The 19,056-nt window shown below is 34.3% G+C and overlaps 1 protein-coding gene across 1 annotated transcript in view; it reads left to right on the forward strand.

The window, feature by feature from the left end:
- KLHL1 (kelch like family member 1) overlaps positions 1–18,622 on the forward strand; it is a 246,902-nt gene extending 228,280 nt beyond the window's left edge. Inside the window, exons 11-13 of the mRNA XM_035336401.1 lie at positions 10,562–10,774; positions 16,081–16,247; positions 17,962–18,622. Of these exons, the coding sequence (XP_035192292.1) occupies positions 10,562–10,774; positions 16,081–16,247; positions 17,962–18,026 (445 nt within the window). The 3' untranslated portion in view covers positions 18,027–18,622. The remainder of the gene's footprint in view (positions 1–10,561; positions 10,775–16,080; positions 16,248–17,961) is intronic.
- Positions 18,623–19,056: the final 434 nt, after the last annotated feature.

Genomic DNA, 19,056 nt, shown 5'->3' on the forward strand with positions numbered 1-19,056 from the left:
TATTATTTTTTGTTTTGTTTTGTTTTTGGAGAGTGATGACATCTAACTCAATTTTTAAAAAATGTTTGTTATAATAATTTATATTCATTCAGTTATGTTCATTCAGTTCCACCTGTTTTACAATAATTTCATTAATTTAGTGATGTATTTCCACAAATTGGATTATTTTCTTAGCAATGTTTTTCCCTTTGAATTTTGAATGGGAAACACAGAGAGCTGGCCAATACAGGTATTCGCCTACATACAGGAGAATATTTTATTTTCAGGTTCTTTAATTAAAGAAAGCTGGAATTAATCTTGTGTTATTTAGATCAATATCGAGCCTATTCTAAGTAGCAGCTGTTTTTGTTTAATATGTCCCTTATGACTATTGTGCATTATTGCAAAGTGAATATCAGAAAGGTTAGCTTGCTGAGCCTTCATTTTCAAGAAAATAGCAAAATCCAAACCAAATTAGTATGTGCACATAAAAGGTTCTCAAAAATTGTCTTGTACTTAGTCACTCACATAGATATATTTGTTGTGTAATGACCTTGGAGAGTCATAGGTTAATAATTCCACAAAGACCTTTATAGCAGTTCAATGTGTGGCACAAGAGAATTAGCAATGTATTACATCCACATAACCACCTACAAAACTTGATTGCATGGCTGATTATAGCCTGTTCCAAGAGTTCTGCTTTTCTGCCTTTCATGCATCATATAGTAAACTGTCTGTGGCATTTTCTCTTAGAATCATTAAGGCTTATTAGTAATTCAGTGCCCTACTCTGATCTTTTGTACTTCTGTGCTCAAATTCATATTTCCTACATGGGAATCCCATACAGCTCAGTGAATGTGCAGTTCAGTTCATTTCATTATATTTGTCCTACTTTTTCAATAAATATTTAACTTGGTGTTTTACCTCCAGCCTGTAAAGTAGGAATCTCTACACAGAGATTGCTTCTTTTCATGAGGCTAGGCTAGCCCTAAAAAGGAGTAGAGGGGATACAAGTTAAGTAAATACAGGTGACTCAGGACAATGGAAATTGTGAAAATTACAGTATTTTTTTTTTCTAGACTCCAAGGCAGAGTCGTTTGCAACTGAGATACTCTTTAAAATCTAATAGATTTTTAGAAAACATGGCAGATGCTAAAGCCATTGCTATATTGCAAGGTGGGAACTTAAGGAGGCTGTTTTCTCTTGATATACTATGATCAGGGTCCCAGCTACTTAGGCCACATTTGTATTTTGCACATCACCCATCATCCAGATCACTAGTGAAGATGTTAAACAGGACTGGATCCAGTATTGATGCCTGGGATACTCTTCTTGTTACTGGCCTCCAACTAAACTTTGCACCACTGACCACTAGCCTCAGGGTCTAGACATGCAGCCAGTTTTTGATCCATCTCACTGTCTGCTCATCCAGCCCATACTTCAACAGCTTCTCTATGAGGATCTTAGGCTGTCAAAAAGCCTTACTGTCAAAAGCCTTACTGAAGTTCAGGAAGAAAATACCTACTGCTCCCTGCTCATCCATCAGGCTCATGATTTCGTTATAGAAGTTTATCAGGTTCGTCAGGCATGACTTCCCCTGGGGTGAATCCATTCTGACTACTCCTGATGATTTTTTTCATGTGCCTGGAAATGTTTTCTAGGTTTAGCTGTTCCATCACTTTCCCAGGGATTGAGGTGAGGGCTGATCATTGTGTAGTTCTCCAGATCTTCCTTCTCACCCTTCTTGAGGATAGGAGTGACATTTTCTCTCCTCCAGTCTTCAGACACTTCCCAGTTGCCATGATTGAGCAAAGATTTTTGAGAGTGGCCTTTCAATAACATCTGCCAGCTCCCTCAGCACTAGTGGCTGCATTCCGTCAGAGCCCATGGACTTATGAATGTCTAGTTTGCTTCAGAATTCCTTGGCCTTTTCCACCAAAAATACATCTTCCATGTTTCAGCTTTTCAGCCTTGTCCCTGGGATCTGGGTTTCCTGAAGGCCAGTCTTGCCAATAAAGGTTAAGGCGAAGAAGGCATTTGTTACCTCAGCCTTTTCAGTCTCTTGTAGAAGCCCTTCTTGTTGTCCTTGATGTTCCTGGCCAGACTTAATTCTATCTTCTATCTTTTTTTTTTTTTTTTTTTTTTTTTCCCTTTCCTAACTTGATTCCTGGCTGCCCAGACAATGTCTCTGTATTTGTTCCAGCTCAACCATCCTTGCTTCCACCCTCTGTGGAAAATTTGTGCAGCTCAATTAGAGTTGAAGCTGGCCAGTACTGTGGGGGGACAATAAAAAGGGCTTTTTTAAAATATGTTATCAGCAAGAGGAGGATCAGAGACAGCATTAATCCATTACTTGATGAGGAAGGTCACCTCACAAACAGAGAAAAAGCAGAGACATTTAATGCCTTCTTCACCTCTGTCTTTAACACTGATGGTGGGCACTGTGACACCCAGAGCATTGAGCTGGAGGACCAGGACTGCAGGAACAATATACTCCCAGCCAAGCCTAAACTTGTGCAGGATTTGCTGCTCCAACTGGATGCATATAAGTCTATAGGGCCTGATGGGATTCATCCGAGGCTATACTTAAAGAGCTGGCTTATATCATCGTGAGATCTCCTTCAATTATTTTTCAATGCTCTCAGGAATCTGGAGAAGTCCCAGTCATCTGGAAGCTGGCAAATTATCCAATTTTCAAGAAGGCCAAGAAAGAAGATCCTTGTAATAACATGCCTTTCAGTTTCACTTCAGTGCCTGTTAAAATTATGGAAAGGATTATTCTGGGGGTTATTGAAAAACACCTGAAAGGTATTTGACTGAAATGCAGTCATTGGTCACAGCCAACACAGGTTCACAAGGGGAAAGTCCTGTTTAACAAATTTAATTCCCTTTTATGACAAGGTTACCCATCTAGTTGACCAAGGGAAGCCAGCTGATGCAATCATTCTGGATTTCAGGAAAAGTTTTGACACCGTTTCTCGCAGTATCCTTATGAACAAAATGTCCAGAGTATAGATAGAAATAACTAATACAGTGAGTGAACAGTTGGCTGATGGGTCAGGCTTAAAAGGTTATAGTAAATGGGGTTAGATCAGGCTTGTGGTCAGTCTCTAGCAGGGTTCCCCAGGCTTTGATTTTATGGTCTGTTCTCTTAATGTTTTCATAAATGACCTGAATGCAGGACTCAAATGTATACTGAGAAAGTTTGTGTATGACACTACATTAGGAGGAGCTGTGGACTCCCTGGAGGGCAGAGAGGCCTTGCAGAGAGGTTTTGACAGGCTAGAGGGCTGGGCAATCACCGACCACATGAAATTTTCCCTCTCAGAAACACAATTTGATTTTGGGATGATCCTGTGTGGATCCAGAAGTTGGACTCAGTTCTTATAGGTCTATTCCAACACAGGATATTCTATGATTCTGTGATTCTATGTCTGGCTCCTCTTCAACATTGAGCGCAGTGAACCTATTTTGTTGTTGCAAGCCTTCATGTGGGATAAGAGCCTTCCTGTCATTGCTAGAGGTCACCACATTCCACCCTTCCACTTCTCCAGATGCCATACTTATCTCAATGGTGGGAATGGACACTGCCATCTTTTCAACAGTGGTCAGGATTAGAGGCTCTGCAAGTCAATATGTAGCAGATAAGAGCCTGTCTATGTCCTGTTCATATTCTTTGATACAGCACAACATATTCACCTGTTCTCATAAACCTTTCACTTGACAGCACAGCTCTTGTAAGATGGCACATCTCCTGCAGAGAGGGGCCCCAAGCATTCTCTACAGCCAGGGACCTGGAGGGCTGCATCTTCTGTGTGAAGTTCTGCCTGTGTCAAAGCCTCCAACCTAGCAGGGATAGCCATTCCAACACCTTCTGTTCTGTGGCATGTCGCCACCATATTCAAGAATGTACCAAAGACATTCTTAATTCTAATACCTGACAGGAGAAATCAGTCTGCTCACGCTGCCTAGCTGAAGTTTTCTTAATGTAACGTATGTACCAATCTAGACAGAGAGAGGCAGTGTGTAAAATTTACAGCCAGTTTTTAAGTTGTGCAGCTTTCACACTTGCAAGCACAGGCTGTTTAGAAGCATTCAGCCATCAGTGTCTTATCTGCAATGGTCAAAACTGCAAAATGTATTAGCTTCCCACATTCTGTATTATTCTAAAAGTTGGTTTTAATTATCATCTTCAATAGGAGATGAAGTATGTCTCTTTTTGTTGAAACCCAAAGAAGGCCTTGTTCAGTGCAGCCAGAAAGTCTAGAGATAACTCCCCTGACTAAATGTAGAAATTTACTGGAATTATACCGAACCATGAAAATTATCAGTTCATTGAATTTATATGACTGTCATATATGAATGTTATATTAATGTATATATATATAAATGTGTATGCACACACTTCCTTATTTCCACATTTATATACATCAGGAAGAATATAAACATATATATCTTACTGAAACTGAAGAAAGCTAAACATCTAATTTGATACTCACCTAAGTATCTTTATGGACCACAGCCCTTACAGCTGCTATCAAATATCTACTATATTTAGTAGAACAAAATCCCGTGCCATCTTCACTGTTAGCTATTTTTTTTCTAATTTAAAAGTTGATCAACTTCTTAATAACTAGTATTGGGATAAAATTAAATTTCTTTTGAATTGGTAGGTCAGGTTCAGGTGAGTCTTTCATTACTGATTGAATTCAGTGAATTGAGAAGGATTTGTTCATTGTGAAGGTCACAGACTAAATGATCTAAGACTTTTTTGAGGTCATCCATATAATTGCAATGCACTGATAATTTTCATACTTCAGTAAAGATTGAGGAACTAGCTCAATTTTATTAAATAAATTAAGTATTAATATGCTGTAACTGTGATTATTAGAGGTGAAGTAACACTTCAAAATTTCATACCAAGCTAACAAGATAAGAAAATGTCTGCAAATTTTATTTCCTGTCAGTTTGTTTTGTTTGTTTGTTTTTCACGTTTGTTTGTGTGTTTTTTAGGCTTTTTGTTTGTTTGAAGTTTTTTTTGCTCTTGTATGTTATTGATGATTCAGTTATTCTTTTACAAATCCATTTGAACTAAGAAATGTACTGTGCTTGGTGTACATAATTGCAGTCATGTAAAGAGAAAATATGTTTCATACTTAATGTTTTCAGACCAAAATATTCTCACCGACTACAAATAATTACTTTTAAGTCAATAAATTACTTGAATATTTGACCTGATCCTGAAATACAGCAGTGCTTTTCCTTATCAAAAAATTAATGCTTCTCACATCTGTTTTCATAACCAATCTTACATTATCCACCCTCTAAGAATTAAAACCAAATATGACTTAGGATGATATTAATTTTAATGACACTAAGTATTTTACAAATACAAGTAGTTTTACAAAAACCTTTTGCAATGAGGAGATAGAAAAATACATTTCAGACTAACACAACTTTTCAGCCTTAGAATATTTTTGTAGAAGTGTTTAAAATCTTGTGTCGGTTTCTGCTATGTTTTACTCTGAATGTACTTTGACCTGTAAGTGAATTTCTATCTTAATTTAAATCCTGTATATATTATTTCAGTCTCCTTTTTGACAGTTTTGAAACTGCTGATATTTCATGTTTGCTGTTTATTAACACCTGCTTTTGATCAAACTCTTTTCTCTTTAGTATTAATTACAACTATTAATTAATATTACTATTATTCTGCCTCCCTCTATAGGGAAAATGGAGCACTTGTTGAAAATATTCTTCCGTAGCTGCAGAAGCTAAAAAAAATGCAGATATTTCATAATATTTTAGTTAGGAAATTGTGCAATAAATCAATGAAGACACAGAGAAAAAGGGAAAAAAGGGAAAAAGTATTTTGGCCTAAAAAGATTGAACTGACAGAGCAGATGAATATCATAAACATTAACTCCATCTAGCACATTCTGTGAATACAAAAATATTTTCTTATTTAATGACAGTTTCACTGTATTTGTTTATATTTAATAAGACAGCAAATAAGGTGCCTTAAACTCATACTATACTAAATTATTAATTTACAGACTACTTTTCCTTAACTCTCTTATAGTCTAATATAGTCAAGAATGTTATTAACTAGTGTATTTTGCGTTCAGTCACTGGTCTTGCAAAGATAATGTAGCCCATATTATAACTTTGATTAAAATAAAAAATATTTGAAACAGGTTATTCCTTTTAGCAAAGTATACTTTGTAGTGTATGAAGTAAAGCTTTGCTGTTATGATATTATCCATGCAAAGGTATTTTTCTCATAGCCTTTTCTTTTACCAGTAGTTAATATTTCTGTAATTGCTAGCCCTTATTATATTGCTTATCTTCATTTTATTTTATTTTTTGTCAAACTGTATGTATTCTTAATGTATCCCACTACTGCAAAACCAAACACATAAAATACTGTTACCAAATGCATAAAATACCTTTCCAAATTTACAGATGGAAATAAGTCTTCTTTACTGCTTTCCATTCAGGAAATTGTTATTTTCAACTTTGGACAATGTACTATTGTTCAATGACATAACCAAGGCTGTGTGGATAGAGAGATTTCCTCTACACAGTCTCCTTCCCAGGTCAGTTGTGGACTGATTGAGCAATACAGTAGTCCAGCACTGATAAAAATTGCTACCTTCCCCTTGCTTCCATTGGGCAGATACCCTTTGTGAGAAGTAATTTTTGGTTGCTCTTTCAGGCATACTGAAATGGCAGAAGAGGGTGAAAGTAGGCTTAAGCAAAAGACTGGATATGGTCTTTGATATTCTCAGTGAAAGAATTTTGATAGGCAAAACCTCATTAAGAAATGCAGCAAAAGCATGATTCAATTGTTTTCACAAGCCATAATATCTCACATCAAAGAAACTCTGTTCTTTTGAGGCTGGCTTGTCAAAACAAATTTTAAAATGGCTTTACGCATTACTTACCAAAGTTTTGTAATGATAGCACTGAGATAAGTGTTTGTGATCCAACTAGTCACGATTTATTTTATCTCCTGTTTCAAAACCTTCACTGCATTTTCTAGCTATTTTCATACATACATATATATGTGTGCGTTTGTATTTAAGAATCTGTGTCCATCTTAGTACAAAAAGAAGTGACCAAATCCTGGAAAAACAAATTTCAAGCTCAGGGGAGACTGAATTTGTTCTAAATTCATATCTACTCCCAGTCTAAATAAGCTGAAATTTAGACCATTGGAGAATAGAGATCCATAGGCAAAACTTTCATTTGGGTCGGTGGAGATAAAAATACTCAGTATTGTATGCTCGTTTTCACTTGTTGATTTTCCCCCTGTAAACAGTGATAACTGTAAAAGAAATTCAAACAATTTTAATGAAATGTGTCTCCATGGATGGGCATACAGTTCAGTAAATCAAATATTCCCACCTCAAAAATGAATAAATATAAGCCTACTCTGTGATTGTGACTATGCTTATTTCTTAAGCTTCCTTTTTAATCATACAGTATTGAAAATAAAAGTCTTAAACTACTGTAGGTACTCAAAAGCTATTAGAAGTTATGACATCTACAAAGAGTCTACAGATGCCAATAATGAAACAGAAAAAAAAAGAGCTCTGTGATGGTTGCAAAGTTAGACCTTTTGTAGTAGTATCCCAGTGTTGGAGTATAGTAAAATAAAAAAAAAAATAATAAAAAAAAAAGAAGTAATACACAGCATTTATGTAAAGTAAGATACTAAAAAAAAATTTTTAAAAAAAAAAAAAAAAAAAAAAAAAGAGGAACTTTCATAAAATATCACGAGTTGGAAGGGACCCGTAAGGATCATCATGTTCAACTCCTGTGTCACTCAAAAAATCAGTCCACGTGTCTTAAGAGTGTTGTCCAAATGCTTCTTGAACTCCAGCAGGCCTAGTGCTGTGACCACTTTCCTGGAGAACCTGTTCTGTTGCCCAACCACCCTCTCAGTGAACAACCTTTTCCAGATGTCCAGCCTGAAACACCTCTGTCGCAACTTCAAGACATTTCTTTATTTGTTAAATTCATACTCAATGGATTGTCTTTCATCTATGAATTCTGAACATATTTGCACATGAAAATGAAAGTCTACTTATAAGTATTTCCAACAAATCACCCAAATCAGATATGGTACCGGGTAAATGAAGAAACACAATACAATACAGCTAAGAAGCTGTAGCCCTTACAATTGTGGGGATGATATCTAATCCTAGTAATGCCAGACTTTCAGACTTTTTTAGCAAAATGCATTATAATTTTCTCTGCAGAATTTTTTACTTTAAACTCTTACCAAGAAGGATAAGGATAAAAATAATATATATACATATATATATTTAAAAAAAGAATTTTTAAAAAGATTCACTCTAAGTCATCTAACAAAACAGGACCCTGGGCACTAAAACAAAGAAATAAGACTTCTAAATGTCTCTGAATAGAAGTATCCGAAAAGCTTAGTGTGGTATCCTGAATAATATCCAGCATTGTTTGCAAAGTTGTTCTGCAGTCATTTTGGGTTAAAGGGAGTGATGATGGCTTAGGGAATTTAGCAGAAAAATTGAAACAATTCCTGACTGAGGTGTTCAGACTCAGCCACAACCAGAGTTTTAAAACAATTATTCAGTTTTTGCCTTTTATTTTTCTGAACTAGAACTTTGTGAAATAAAACGTAATTGCTAATCTTATGAACTACTACTTGCTTGGGTGTAAACACAATAAAAACCTAATATGATTGTCACATATATTTCTAGTCTGCATCCACAGACACTTTAACTTCTGTTCTCTTATAGTGGAGCCATGGCTTCTCCTGGCAACTTTTGGCACAAGTATGTCTGTCAGGCAGTACCAAAATATTACATGGCTTCAGTGACATATTTAGTGATAGTATTCTACTTTCTTTATTCATCAGCATCCATGCCAGGGAAACATAATGGTGAATGCACATTTAAGTAGCTCTGAATTCATGGACAGTTCAGGACAGTAAAAGCTTCCAAATGAATAATTGCTTCACACAGGCTGCTTTTGCATCCTAAATTGCTCAATGGCTGAACTTTAAAATAGCCTGAGTGTCTATTAGTTAATCTCCAGGCACTGTAGAAAAGGCAACGGACCGCAAAAGGATTCATATAAGAAATGAATGCAGTGTGGTAATATTGGGAAAGAGCAATCAGAATTGCTTTCTCCTGGGAACCATTATAAAAGGAGGAAAGAAACAAGTTTATTGCCTGCAGGTAATTGCAAACACAAATGAATTGTTTATTTATTTTGTTAGTTTGTTTTTGTTTGCTTGTTTTTACACCACATTTTTGCTATTTCAAATTTAAAATATTTTCAGAAGTTTTCCAGGACTTCCCTACAGAACTCAATCCTCATAATATATTCTGATGAAGAAAATCAGCATACACTGCCTGTGGGTGTCATAGAATCATAGAATATCCTGAGTTGGAAGGGACCCATAAGGATCATCGAGTCCAACTCCTGGCATCACACAGGTCTACATAGAAATTCAGACTATATGACTAAGATCACAGATCCAAGTGCTTCTTGAACTCCAACAGGCTTGGTGCCGTGACTACATCCCTGGGGAGATGTAGTCCCTGGGAGATCCCTCTCAGTGAAGAACCTCTTCCTGATATCCAGCCTGAACCTCCCCTGTCTCAGCTTGACACCTTTCCCTTGGGTCCTATCACTGGTCACTAAAGAGAATAGATCGGCACCTGCCCCTTCACTCCCCCTCATGTAGAAGCTGTAGACTGAGATGGGGTCTTGTTTCCTTACTTGCTAAGTAGCCATGCTAATGGTAGTGTAGGTAATACTTTTCATCATTTTATCCATTGAGAGTTCTGTGTGTGGAATAGGATGAATACTAGATCAAAGACTGAATACATTTTTTTCTTCTGGCTTGTAATTTAGCAAGGAAAGCTTCAGTGTGGCTTTTTGTTTGTTTGTTTGTTTGTTTGTTTGTTTTAGGAATGTAGAACTAAAAGCTTTTGATTTTATTTAGTATTAAATAATTATGGAAGATAAAATATTAATATGCAGACAGCAGTTGTCAGACTCCCACAACTTTGATGCATGATAAATAAAAACACAGAGAAACAATCATAAATGGATTACAACTTTCTTGTTTGTCTGGATTACCAATTAAAAGTTAGCACTACCACACTACCACCTCACAAATGATAAGCAGTTAAGTAGCAACCCTGTTTATATGATTTATAAATCTATTGAGACAAATCTGTGTGTCACTGGCACTTTTGGCATTATCTGCTGCAACCAAAGAATAAAGATACCCATTCCCAGAGAGAAAATATGTTCATTGCCATTGAGCTAGGCAAAGTAGGAAAGTACTTTCACTAAGTAGAAAGTGGATGTGGTAAAAATTATTAAAATCTTCTATGTTTGCTTATCATAGGAAATTCAAATGTTTTTGAGAACCTATATTTTGTTTTTCTCCTGTTTGCTAAAGTCAGATTAAAACAAAAAAAAACAGACCCAACCAACCAAACAAAAATATACTCCTTGTCTTTATTACTACAGTTCCGAGATTTGTTTTATTAACACTTTATTGTGTGGATTTTCTTAGGTTATATTCAGTTGGAGGTCGGGATGGAAGTTCATGTTTGAGTTCAATGGAATATTATGACCCTCATACAAATAAATGGAATATGTGTGCTCCAATGTGTAAGAGAAGAGGAGGTGTAGGAGTGGCTACATGTGATGGCTTTCTTTATGCAGTTGGAGGTCATGATGCTCCTGCTTCTAACCACTGCTCCCGACTGCTGGACTATGTAGAAAGGTATCCACTTTGTGAATATTATGAAGATAATGCCTGGAAGCATCATTTTCTTACTTAAATGATGGCGAAGTTCAGCAGATGTGGTATTTTTTTTTTGTTTTGTTTTGTTTTTTTGTTTTCCCTCAGCAAATGCTAACTTCATCTTTACTGGAAAAGTTCCACAGAGGCTTGCAGAAGATAATTGCTTTGTAGATGATTTTATTTCCCTTTTTTTCACAGTACTATTAAATATTACATTGGACAAACAATTTCACTCTTCATGTCTCCTTTAAGAAATCTTTGTTTTTAAGGCAAAACATTACATATTGCAGAATCATAAACTAAACCTTGCAGACATAAAATTCCAGGCCTGAAATAACTTTCTAACGTATTTTTGTAACTCTAATGTAGCAATAACATTTCTTTAATTTTATTTAATTTAATTTCAATAAAAATTGAACTGCTGAAGTGATGGATATTTACAGTATATTACAGTATTACTATTAATACTACTACTACTTCTCTGATATGTTGATATAAGCCTTACATACTGTATTTACAGTACCTTGAATTTCACAAGTGGATATTCCACAAATTCAAGAATATCTGTTAGGGCAGTAGTGCACTGTTGACATGCCTATAGCATTAATTTTGAAGGTACTCCTCAAATGTTTCATGAAGGGATCACTTTTTTCTATTTCAGCTTTTGCATGCTTTAAAGTAGAATAATGAAAAATACTTTCAAATACATGCAGGTTGCAAAGTTTAAAGCATATGTATTTGAGTACTTGGTTGATCTAAACGCAGAAGTCAAGATAGGCATTGGCACTGACAGACGCTTGTTTATTTATTTATTTCCATCTGAAGTCTTTCAGCATTTATTTAATGTTAGTTATGGCTTCTGTTGAATCTGGTTAGAATTTGCTAGTTACCCAACAACTAATCCAAAAATTCTAAGTTAAAACTTACTCTATAAGTTAACGATATGCTCAGCCTTAGAGTTGTTCCCATGTCTACTACAAAATACTTTACTTCTCCTCATCTCCAAAAGTTGAAAGTTCATCAGAGAAATCCTAGATTCCCTTTATCTTTATCCTGGTGGCATTATGTCTGTAAGGAAAAATACCCAGAATTTTAATAAAGTAAATTTATATTAATTTTAGAATCATAGAACCATAACAGATCCTGAATTGGAAGGGATCCACAAGGATCATCAAGTCTAACTCCTAATGACTGCTTGTGACAATATTTGTAAATATGAAATCTTTCCAACTATTTCTGCTTGTTGGTACAAGGAAGGTTATCTATCAATCTATCTATCTATCTATCATCTATCTATCTGTTTATTTATTTACTTGATTTTTGGGTCTCTGAGAAGAAAATCCTTCTGATGTTGAAGATAAAACCCATCCCATTACATTTGTCTTCCTCAGAGAGTATGATAACAACCAATTAAATACATATGCTTAGCTATTTTATTTTCTGATATCTGAATGACATTATGCAGTGTCCTTGGCCTAGGTTTTATTGCACTGATAGCAAAAAATATGGGTAATGTACTTCATGGGCAGTTAGCTTCCAGAGTAAAAGTTAGGACTCACGGATCAGAACTTGCAAGGCTATTAGATTGCATAGAGTGAATTAAGTGAAGTACTCCAATATAACATGAACAATGTCTTATGACCCTCCCAATGATTGACAGACATATAAGGTGGCTCGGATGTAATTTGATATGTCTACTTTTACATTCAAAAATAATCCATCATTTTCCAAAAATAAAAACTTCTTAGCAAACCAAAGACTAGTAAGTGTTGATGAGATCTATTATATTATTTCATATATCCCTGAAAGTTTTACTTTCTGTAAATATTTAGGGCATCAATCTTTTTAACTATGTCTCTTCTTCTTCAGGAACAAGTCTTTTCTTGAGACAGTTTGCCAGGATGTGCATTATTCAAATTTTTATTTTTTTCTTTCCTGAAAGACTGTTAAAGAGACATAATAAATATATTTTTAATGTATTTTTGAGATTACTTAAATCTAATGAGAGCAGGTACGTGTTTTCTGGATGCTGCTGTTAAATCCTGCTCAGCAGTAATTTAGATTCCCAATTTGAACACTTAAGTTTATGCAATTCTGAAGATTTCCCGTGGCTCTGAGTACTTAAAAGTAAAACAATAGGTATATTTGTCTGTTTTTCACAAGTTGGGAAAGTACAATGTTGTGTTATTTTTTAAAGGTACAATCAGTAATCTCTATTTAAGAATTATACAATTCTGGAAATATTTTGGCAGATGTTTTGGCAGTGAAGCAACACTTGGAAAAGAATGCTACTTGCTCCAAATGTGACAGCTATTGAAAAATTAAAGTGATCTATAGCTTTTCTCCTTCCCACTTTGATTTCAAATTATGTTTTTTTTTCCACATTCAGGAACTTTATTGTAAACCTTTGCACCATTGGGCATACCTAGTTATTATAAAGATGAAACATACAGTTGTTTTTAACAGAAGAAAGGATATAAGAAAATTCAGACATTTTCCTGTCAATCAAAAAAAAACACATTCTTTTGAAATTGTATTTCGTTAATGGGATTAAGTTTTAAGCTTTCTACTTAGCTCTTGGTTACTTGTTTATTAAAAAAGAAAAAGGACAAAAATGTCAATTATATTTAGATATCTTGCTTTTACAGTTACATTGGCCCTTGTAATTTAAAAGCAGTGTATCAAACAATACATTAAAATTTATTGCCTTTAGGGAGGTGTAGATACAATACACACTGGAAAAGAAGGTTGAGAAACTTTTTCAGCTAGAGGCATACAATACTTGTGTTGAAAAAGTTGCACAGTCTTTGAAAAAAAATCAATTCAAAATTAACAGTATTTTGTCTTGTTACATATGCATATGAATCTTGTTACATATACACATATTCAAACATTGTTTTAAAGTATTTTCCTCACAAATTTTAAAAGACATTTATCACATATGTATATATTTAAGTCAAAACTTCTAGAGAAAGATAGCAAAATGAAAGAATGTGAATAAATAACAGAAAGAAAAGGAATAAAAAGGAAGCAAAGTAAAAAACACCATTAATTTAATGATATTTTAGACATAAGAAGTTGACCACAACATTTTACCATCTTATTTTCTGAGAAGATCCAGTAAAGCCAGAAAGATTAACAGCCAATAGCTGAGCAGAGTCTTTTCCCTAATGTGTATTTAACTATAAAGAACAGTTTAACGAATATTAAAGGTTATTCTTTTGTTGTCCTATTGGAAGGTTATGCTTATGAAGCAAATGAGGTCACAAGAAAAGCACTAAACATCACTGCTGCAATATTTATGTCAAAAAATGTTCATAAATTTCCATTGTTCAAATAATCTTGAACAAGACCTCTAACAGCTCACTTATGAAAATATAAATGACTGAAATAGTTACAGATGCTGCTAAATTCAACCTCTGTAGTGAAAGTCTTTTTTTTTGTTTTGTTTTGTTTTCTTTGCTTTTGGTAGAGCATCTATATATAAAAGTTACTGTAGGATTAATAACTCCTAATTAAGAAAGTATAGACTACAAGAACTGGGCACCCCCAAAACATGAACTTATACCTAATACTGCCTCTTAAATTACTACAAGAAAAAATTTTGGTACATAATTGTATATAATAATAATGACTATATATGTATATAATAATAATGACTATAATAATAGTCAGTAGTCAAAACACTTGTAAATAAGATAATTAGCTATTACAGAATTCCTTTATAATTATTTTAGATTGTCATGTCCAAAGTGTCATCTCCTTTACACCTAAGAAAATGACTTAAGTGCGTTAAAGACATTTCATCCTTAAACTGTTTATTTTTGCCACTGTGTGTAAAGTGTTTCTACTACATAGTTGCTACATAGTATAGATGCTTAAGGACTGGTAAAATTAATTCTATCATACTGTGATATAATTTTGTATTTTGGTAATATCAGTCATGTAAAAATTAGGTATCTGATTTAACTTAATACTCCAGGCATCCTTGGTAACCAAATGATTCATCTCTGTTTTACAGTAGATGTTTAAAATATATACAATGAAATGGCCTATGGAATTAACTAATTTTACATTGCTAATGAATATCTAAATTAAGACTATTATCTAACAGCCTAGGCTAAATATTTAATTTTTGCATAGCTATCATTATGTAAGAGGAATTCTGCCTCAGTTTAAAAAATTCTGTGGTGATTAATATCTTGAAAACTGTACTGCTTTGTTAACCTGAACTGGGAGGAAAACCTAACTATAATTCAGTTAAAAATATTCCGAATTTCTGGGGAGATTTTCTGGCTATGAACATTGCATAGTAACATTTTAGAAAATAAAATGTAATATAATATAGTTTTATCAGGAATATTTTAATATACTACAAAAATATTCTTATTTATTTGAAATATATACATAAACATATGGATACATTCAGATATTGTTCTTATATACTTGTCATCTATTTTATGACACCTTAAGCCATAAAAAGCTTGGTTGTGGTTTTTTGTTTGTTTCCTTGTTTTTCCAAGATGGTTAACTAAATGAAAGCTTATAATCAACATTAAAATACTTGAATTGTATCTTTTCTTTCTGCTTTTCTTTGTGTTATTTTGGATTGGATGCTCATGGATTATTTATTTATAATTTATTTATTCAGAAAAGTGCTTTATTTCATGCAAAGATCAGCATGAGTGGACACTGTTGTGGTTTAACCCGGCTGGCAGCTAAACACCACACAGCCGTTCGCTCACCCTCCCCCCTCCCTCTCTGGGATGGGGGAGAGAAACGGGAAAGTGAAGCCTGTGAGTTGAGATAAAGACAATTTATTAAGATAGAAAATAATAATGATAATAATAATAATATGTACAAACAAGTGATGCACAATGCAATTGCTCACCACCCGCTGACCGATGCCCAGCCCAACCCCGAGCAGCCGGTCCCCCCCACCCCGGCTAGCCACCCCTATATATTGTTCAGCATGACGTCAGATGGTATGGAATACCCCTTTGGCCAGTTTGGGTCAGCTGTCCTGGGTCTGTCCCCTCCCAGCTCTTGCTGCACCCCCAGCCTGCCTGCTGGCAGGACAGAGTGAGAAGCTGAAAAGTCCTTGGCTTAGTATAAGCAGTGCTCTGCAGCAATTAAAACATCAGCATGTTATCAGCACTCTTCTCATCCTAATCCAAAACATAGCACCCTACCAGCTACTAGGAGGAAAAATAACTGCCCTAACTGAAACCAGGACAGACACTTAGCTTCTCACTAAACATTCAATTTCCTTTCTCTTTCATTAGATATGATCCAAAAACTGATACATGGACAATGGTGGCTCCACTGAGTATGCCTCGAGATGCTGTTGGTGTCTGTCTGCTTGGTGACAAATTATATGCAGTAGGTGGATATGATGGTCAAACATACCTGAACACTATGGAAGCCTATGACCCTCAAACCAATGAATGGACACAGGTAATTTAAGTCTGTATTTTTAATTCTGTAACACATTTTGATATGTTTGGAAAAACATTGCTTTTATGAAAACAACAACAACAAAAAAAAGGTATCTGAGATTGCCATGGCTGTAAAATTAGTCCTAGTATTTTATCATTTGATTTAATTTGATGTTAGGAGTTTCCTCATGCAGATAGAAAACAAAACAAGACAAAAATACAGAATTAAGAAACTAGTAGAAGACAGAATAAACAGTCTTTAGAAATATCTTTTACCTTCCAGACAAAAATCTTCTTCTCATCAATTTCTGTTCTAATTATCTCTTTGTAGTTCTTCATATAGAAGAAATGTTCTAAAAATTGTCAATAAGGAATTTTAATTGTTGACCTTCTGAAGATTTTTCATCTGAAACAGTTTATTTTAAGTATGGAGCCAAATTTTCATTTCATTATTTAATTTCATTTCATTCTTTTTGATGAATATTTTGAAATAAGCTATATGGAAGCTCCTAATGGTGAACTATAAAAGAATAGAAGTATTGTTATTGTGCAAGAAGGTGGGGATTGGTGATTTGATTATAGAGAAAATGTACTTAATTATCGTAGAATCATAGAATCGTAGAATCATAGAATCATTAAGGTTGGAAGAGACCTCTCAAGATCATCTGGTCCAACCATCACCTTATACCAATAGTTATCTCACAATAGTAATTGAAAAGATTTAGAGTCATAGCAAATCCTTCAGAAGAAACAAAGGATGTTTTCAGTGCTTTCTTGTATTTTTCTGTTTTAAGGCTTTCTTGAAATGTAATTCATTTCACCAGTGTGGATGCTTACATCTGAATTAGTGACCCAAAGTTCCTTTTAAAGGTAGTGAAGAAAATTGCATACTTTGAAAATATATCATCCTAAAATAAGTATTTAAAACAGGCCAGATATCCCAAAAATGTCTGCTTCTTTTTATGACTGCAAAGGGAGTCTTCTGTTATCAAGCTTAAATTTAGATATATAAGGTGTAAAAATGAATGCAGAAGACCATCACCTTTTTGTCTATTGTTATTTGAATGGCAAAAGAGCAATTTTATGACAGTGTTTGGGATAACGTTTGAAAAAATTATTTTCCAAATAACACCATTCCACATAAAAACATAAGTTGGACACTTGAACAGATACTTCAGCAGCATGCAACACCTCTGCTTTAGAGTAGTACTACTTACAGTGTACTATTATTATTAAATAGCATAGATGCTGACTCCACTGTGTTAGCTTCAACACAGTAAAGAGGTCCAGCCTCCTAAAACTACTAACTAGTTGTGATGTCTTGAAATAGTGTCTGAAGCTGATAAATTTACCTTAAAGGAAACTTCACACTGTTTAGTAATACTGGAACCTTACCGTTTTGTTAGCCTTGGCCTTGGCCTTGACTCGGGGACTAAAATGGAGATATCAATCACAGTTTACAGAACTTGGAATATCAACAAATTCAGAAAGTGAATGAATGCTCTAAAATCACTTTTTTTTTTTTTTTTTCCTTTTTTCTTCTGTTCTTACATTTTCAAATGAAAGATGTAACATATGGTTAAGTAATTTTAAAAGTACAGCACTAAGATATTGTGGGTTGTATTTAATCCCATTAGTCTGGAACATGTTAGACTGATGTTAACATAACTGTCTTGCATGACATCACTATTCAATTAATTCTATTTATTTGTTCATTAATTTATTTTCTGCAGATGGCTTCCCTAAATATTGGAAGAGCTGGTGCCTGTGTTGTAGTCATCAAGCAACCATGAATTTGTGAGCACTGCTTATGATTTTACTAACTGTGAAATGATTATTTTTCTATCAGACAACAAGAATAATAACGTCACGAGAACAAGTATTTACACACTGAATGCTCTGTTGATCACAGACATGAAGAAGTTTGAAAGTGAGAAAGATGAAGGATTTATGCCCTATAAAATCATAATAACTATTTATATTCTGAGAAAAAGAAAAAAAAAATCAGACTGTCGTAGGTGTAAATATGTAAGCGTGCAGTAGTAAGTACTGTATTGTTCTCACAAATGTGTCCTGGAGAACTGGATAATCAATAGCATCAAGGGACAGCTCTAGACAAGAAGCAGGAGGAAATCATGGACAATTTTCATGAGTTTTAACAGCAGAAACATCAAAGTACATTTAATCACTTTTAAACTGTGTTTTTGGAAAAGTAGATAATATAACATTTTTCTGTTCATGTCTTTTCTTCAAGTGTGTTATGGCCTTATCATCTACGTAGTTAGGTAAGGGAAGAGAATTAGTTCGTACTAAAGAGATAAAAAAGTCTAGATATACAACATCTATTCATAATGATTAAGCTGTTGCTCTACAGTAGGAAGAAAAAAAAAAAAAACAACCAAACAAAAAACTCCAAGATGATTTTTTTTGTTAAGTTCAGATTGTACCTCGTTGCATCTTACAAGTGAGTCTACTGAAAGGGAAGCCTGAGTGTTTAATCTCAAATCAAGTCTTTGGCTGCCACGGAGCTTTATTGAAAAAGTGGGAGTCAAAAGGGCAGTTTCCTAATTTTTAGTTACTTTTATATTCATTTTAAGCATGTGGGCTCTAATCTTATTGTTTAATGCATCTGGAAAACTGATACTGTTCCTACATTGCCTCATGTAACAGGTCAGGAAGAGATTTTACAGCCTCTTCTAGTTTAAAATGACAGCTCATCATCACATTTCAAGAGATAAAAAATAATACATTTTCTTCCTTTCTATACACAACGCTGCCTGATTAAAGTGACCAATTTTTAATTTTTCACTTTCCACTGAGAAT

The sequence above is a fragment of the Oxyura jamaicensis genome, chromosome 1, assembly GCF_011077185.1.
Source record: "Oxyura jamaicensis isolate SHBP4307 breed ruddy duck chromosome 1, BPBGC_Ojam_1.0, whole genome shotgun sequence".
Taxonomy (NCBI): Eukaryota; Metazoa; Chordata; class Aves; order Anseriformes; family Anatidae; genus Oxyura; species Oxyura jamaicensis.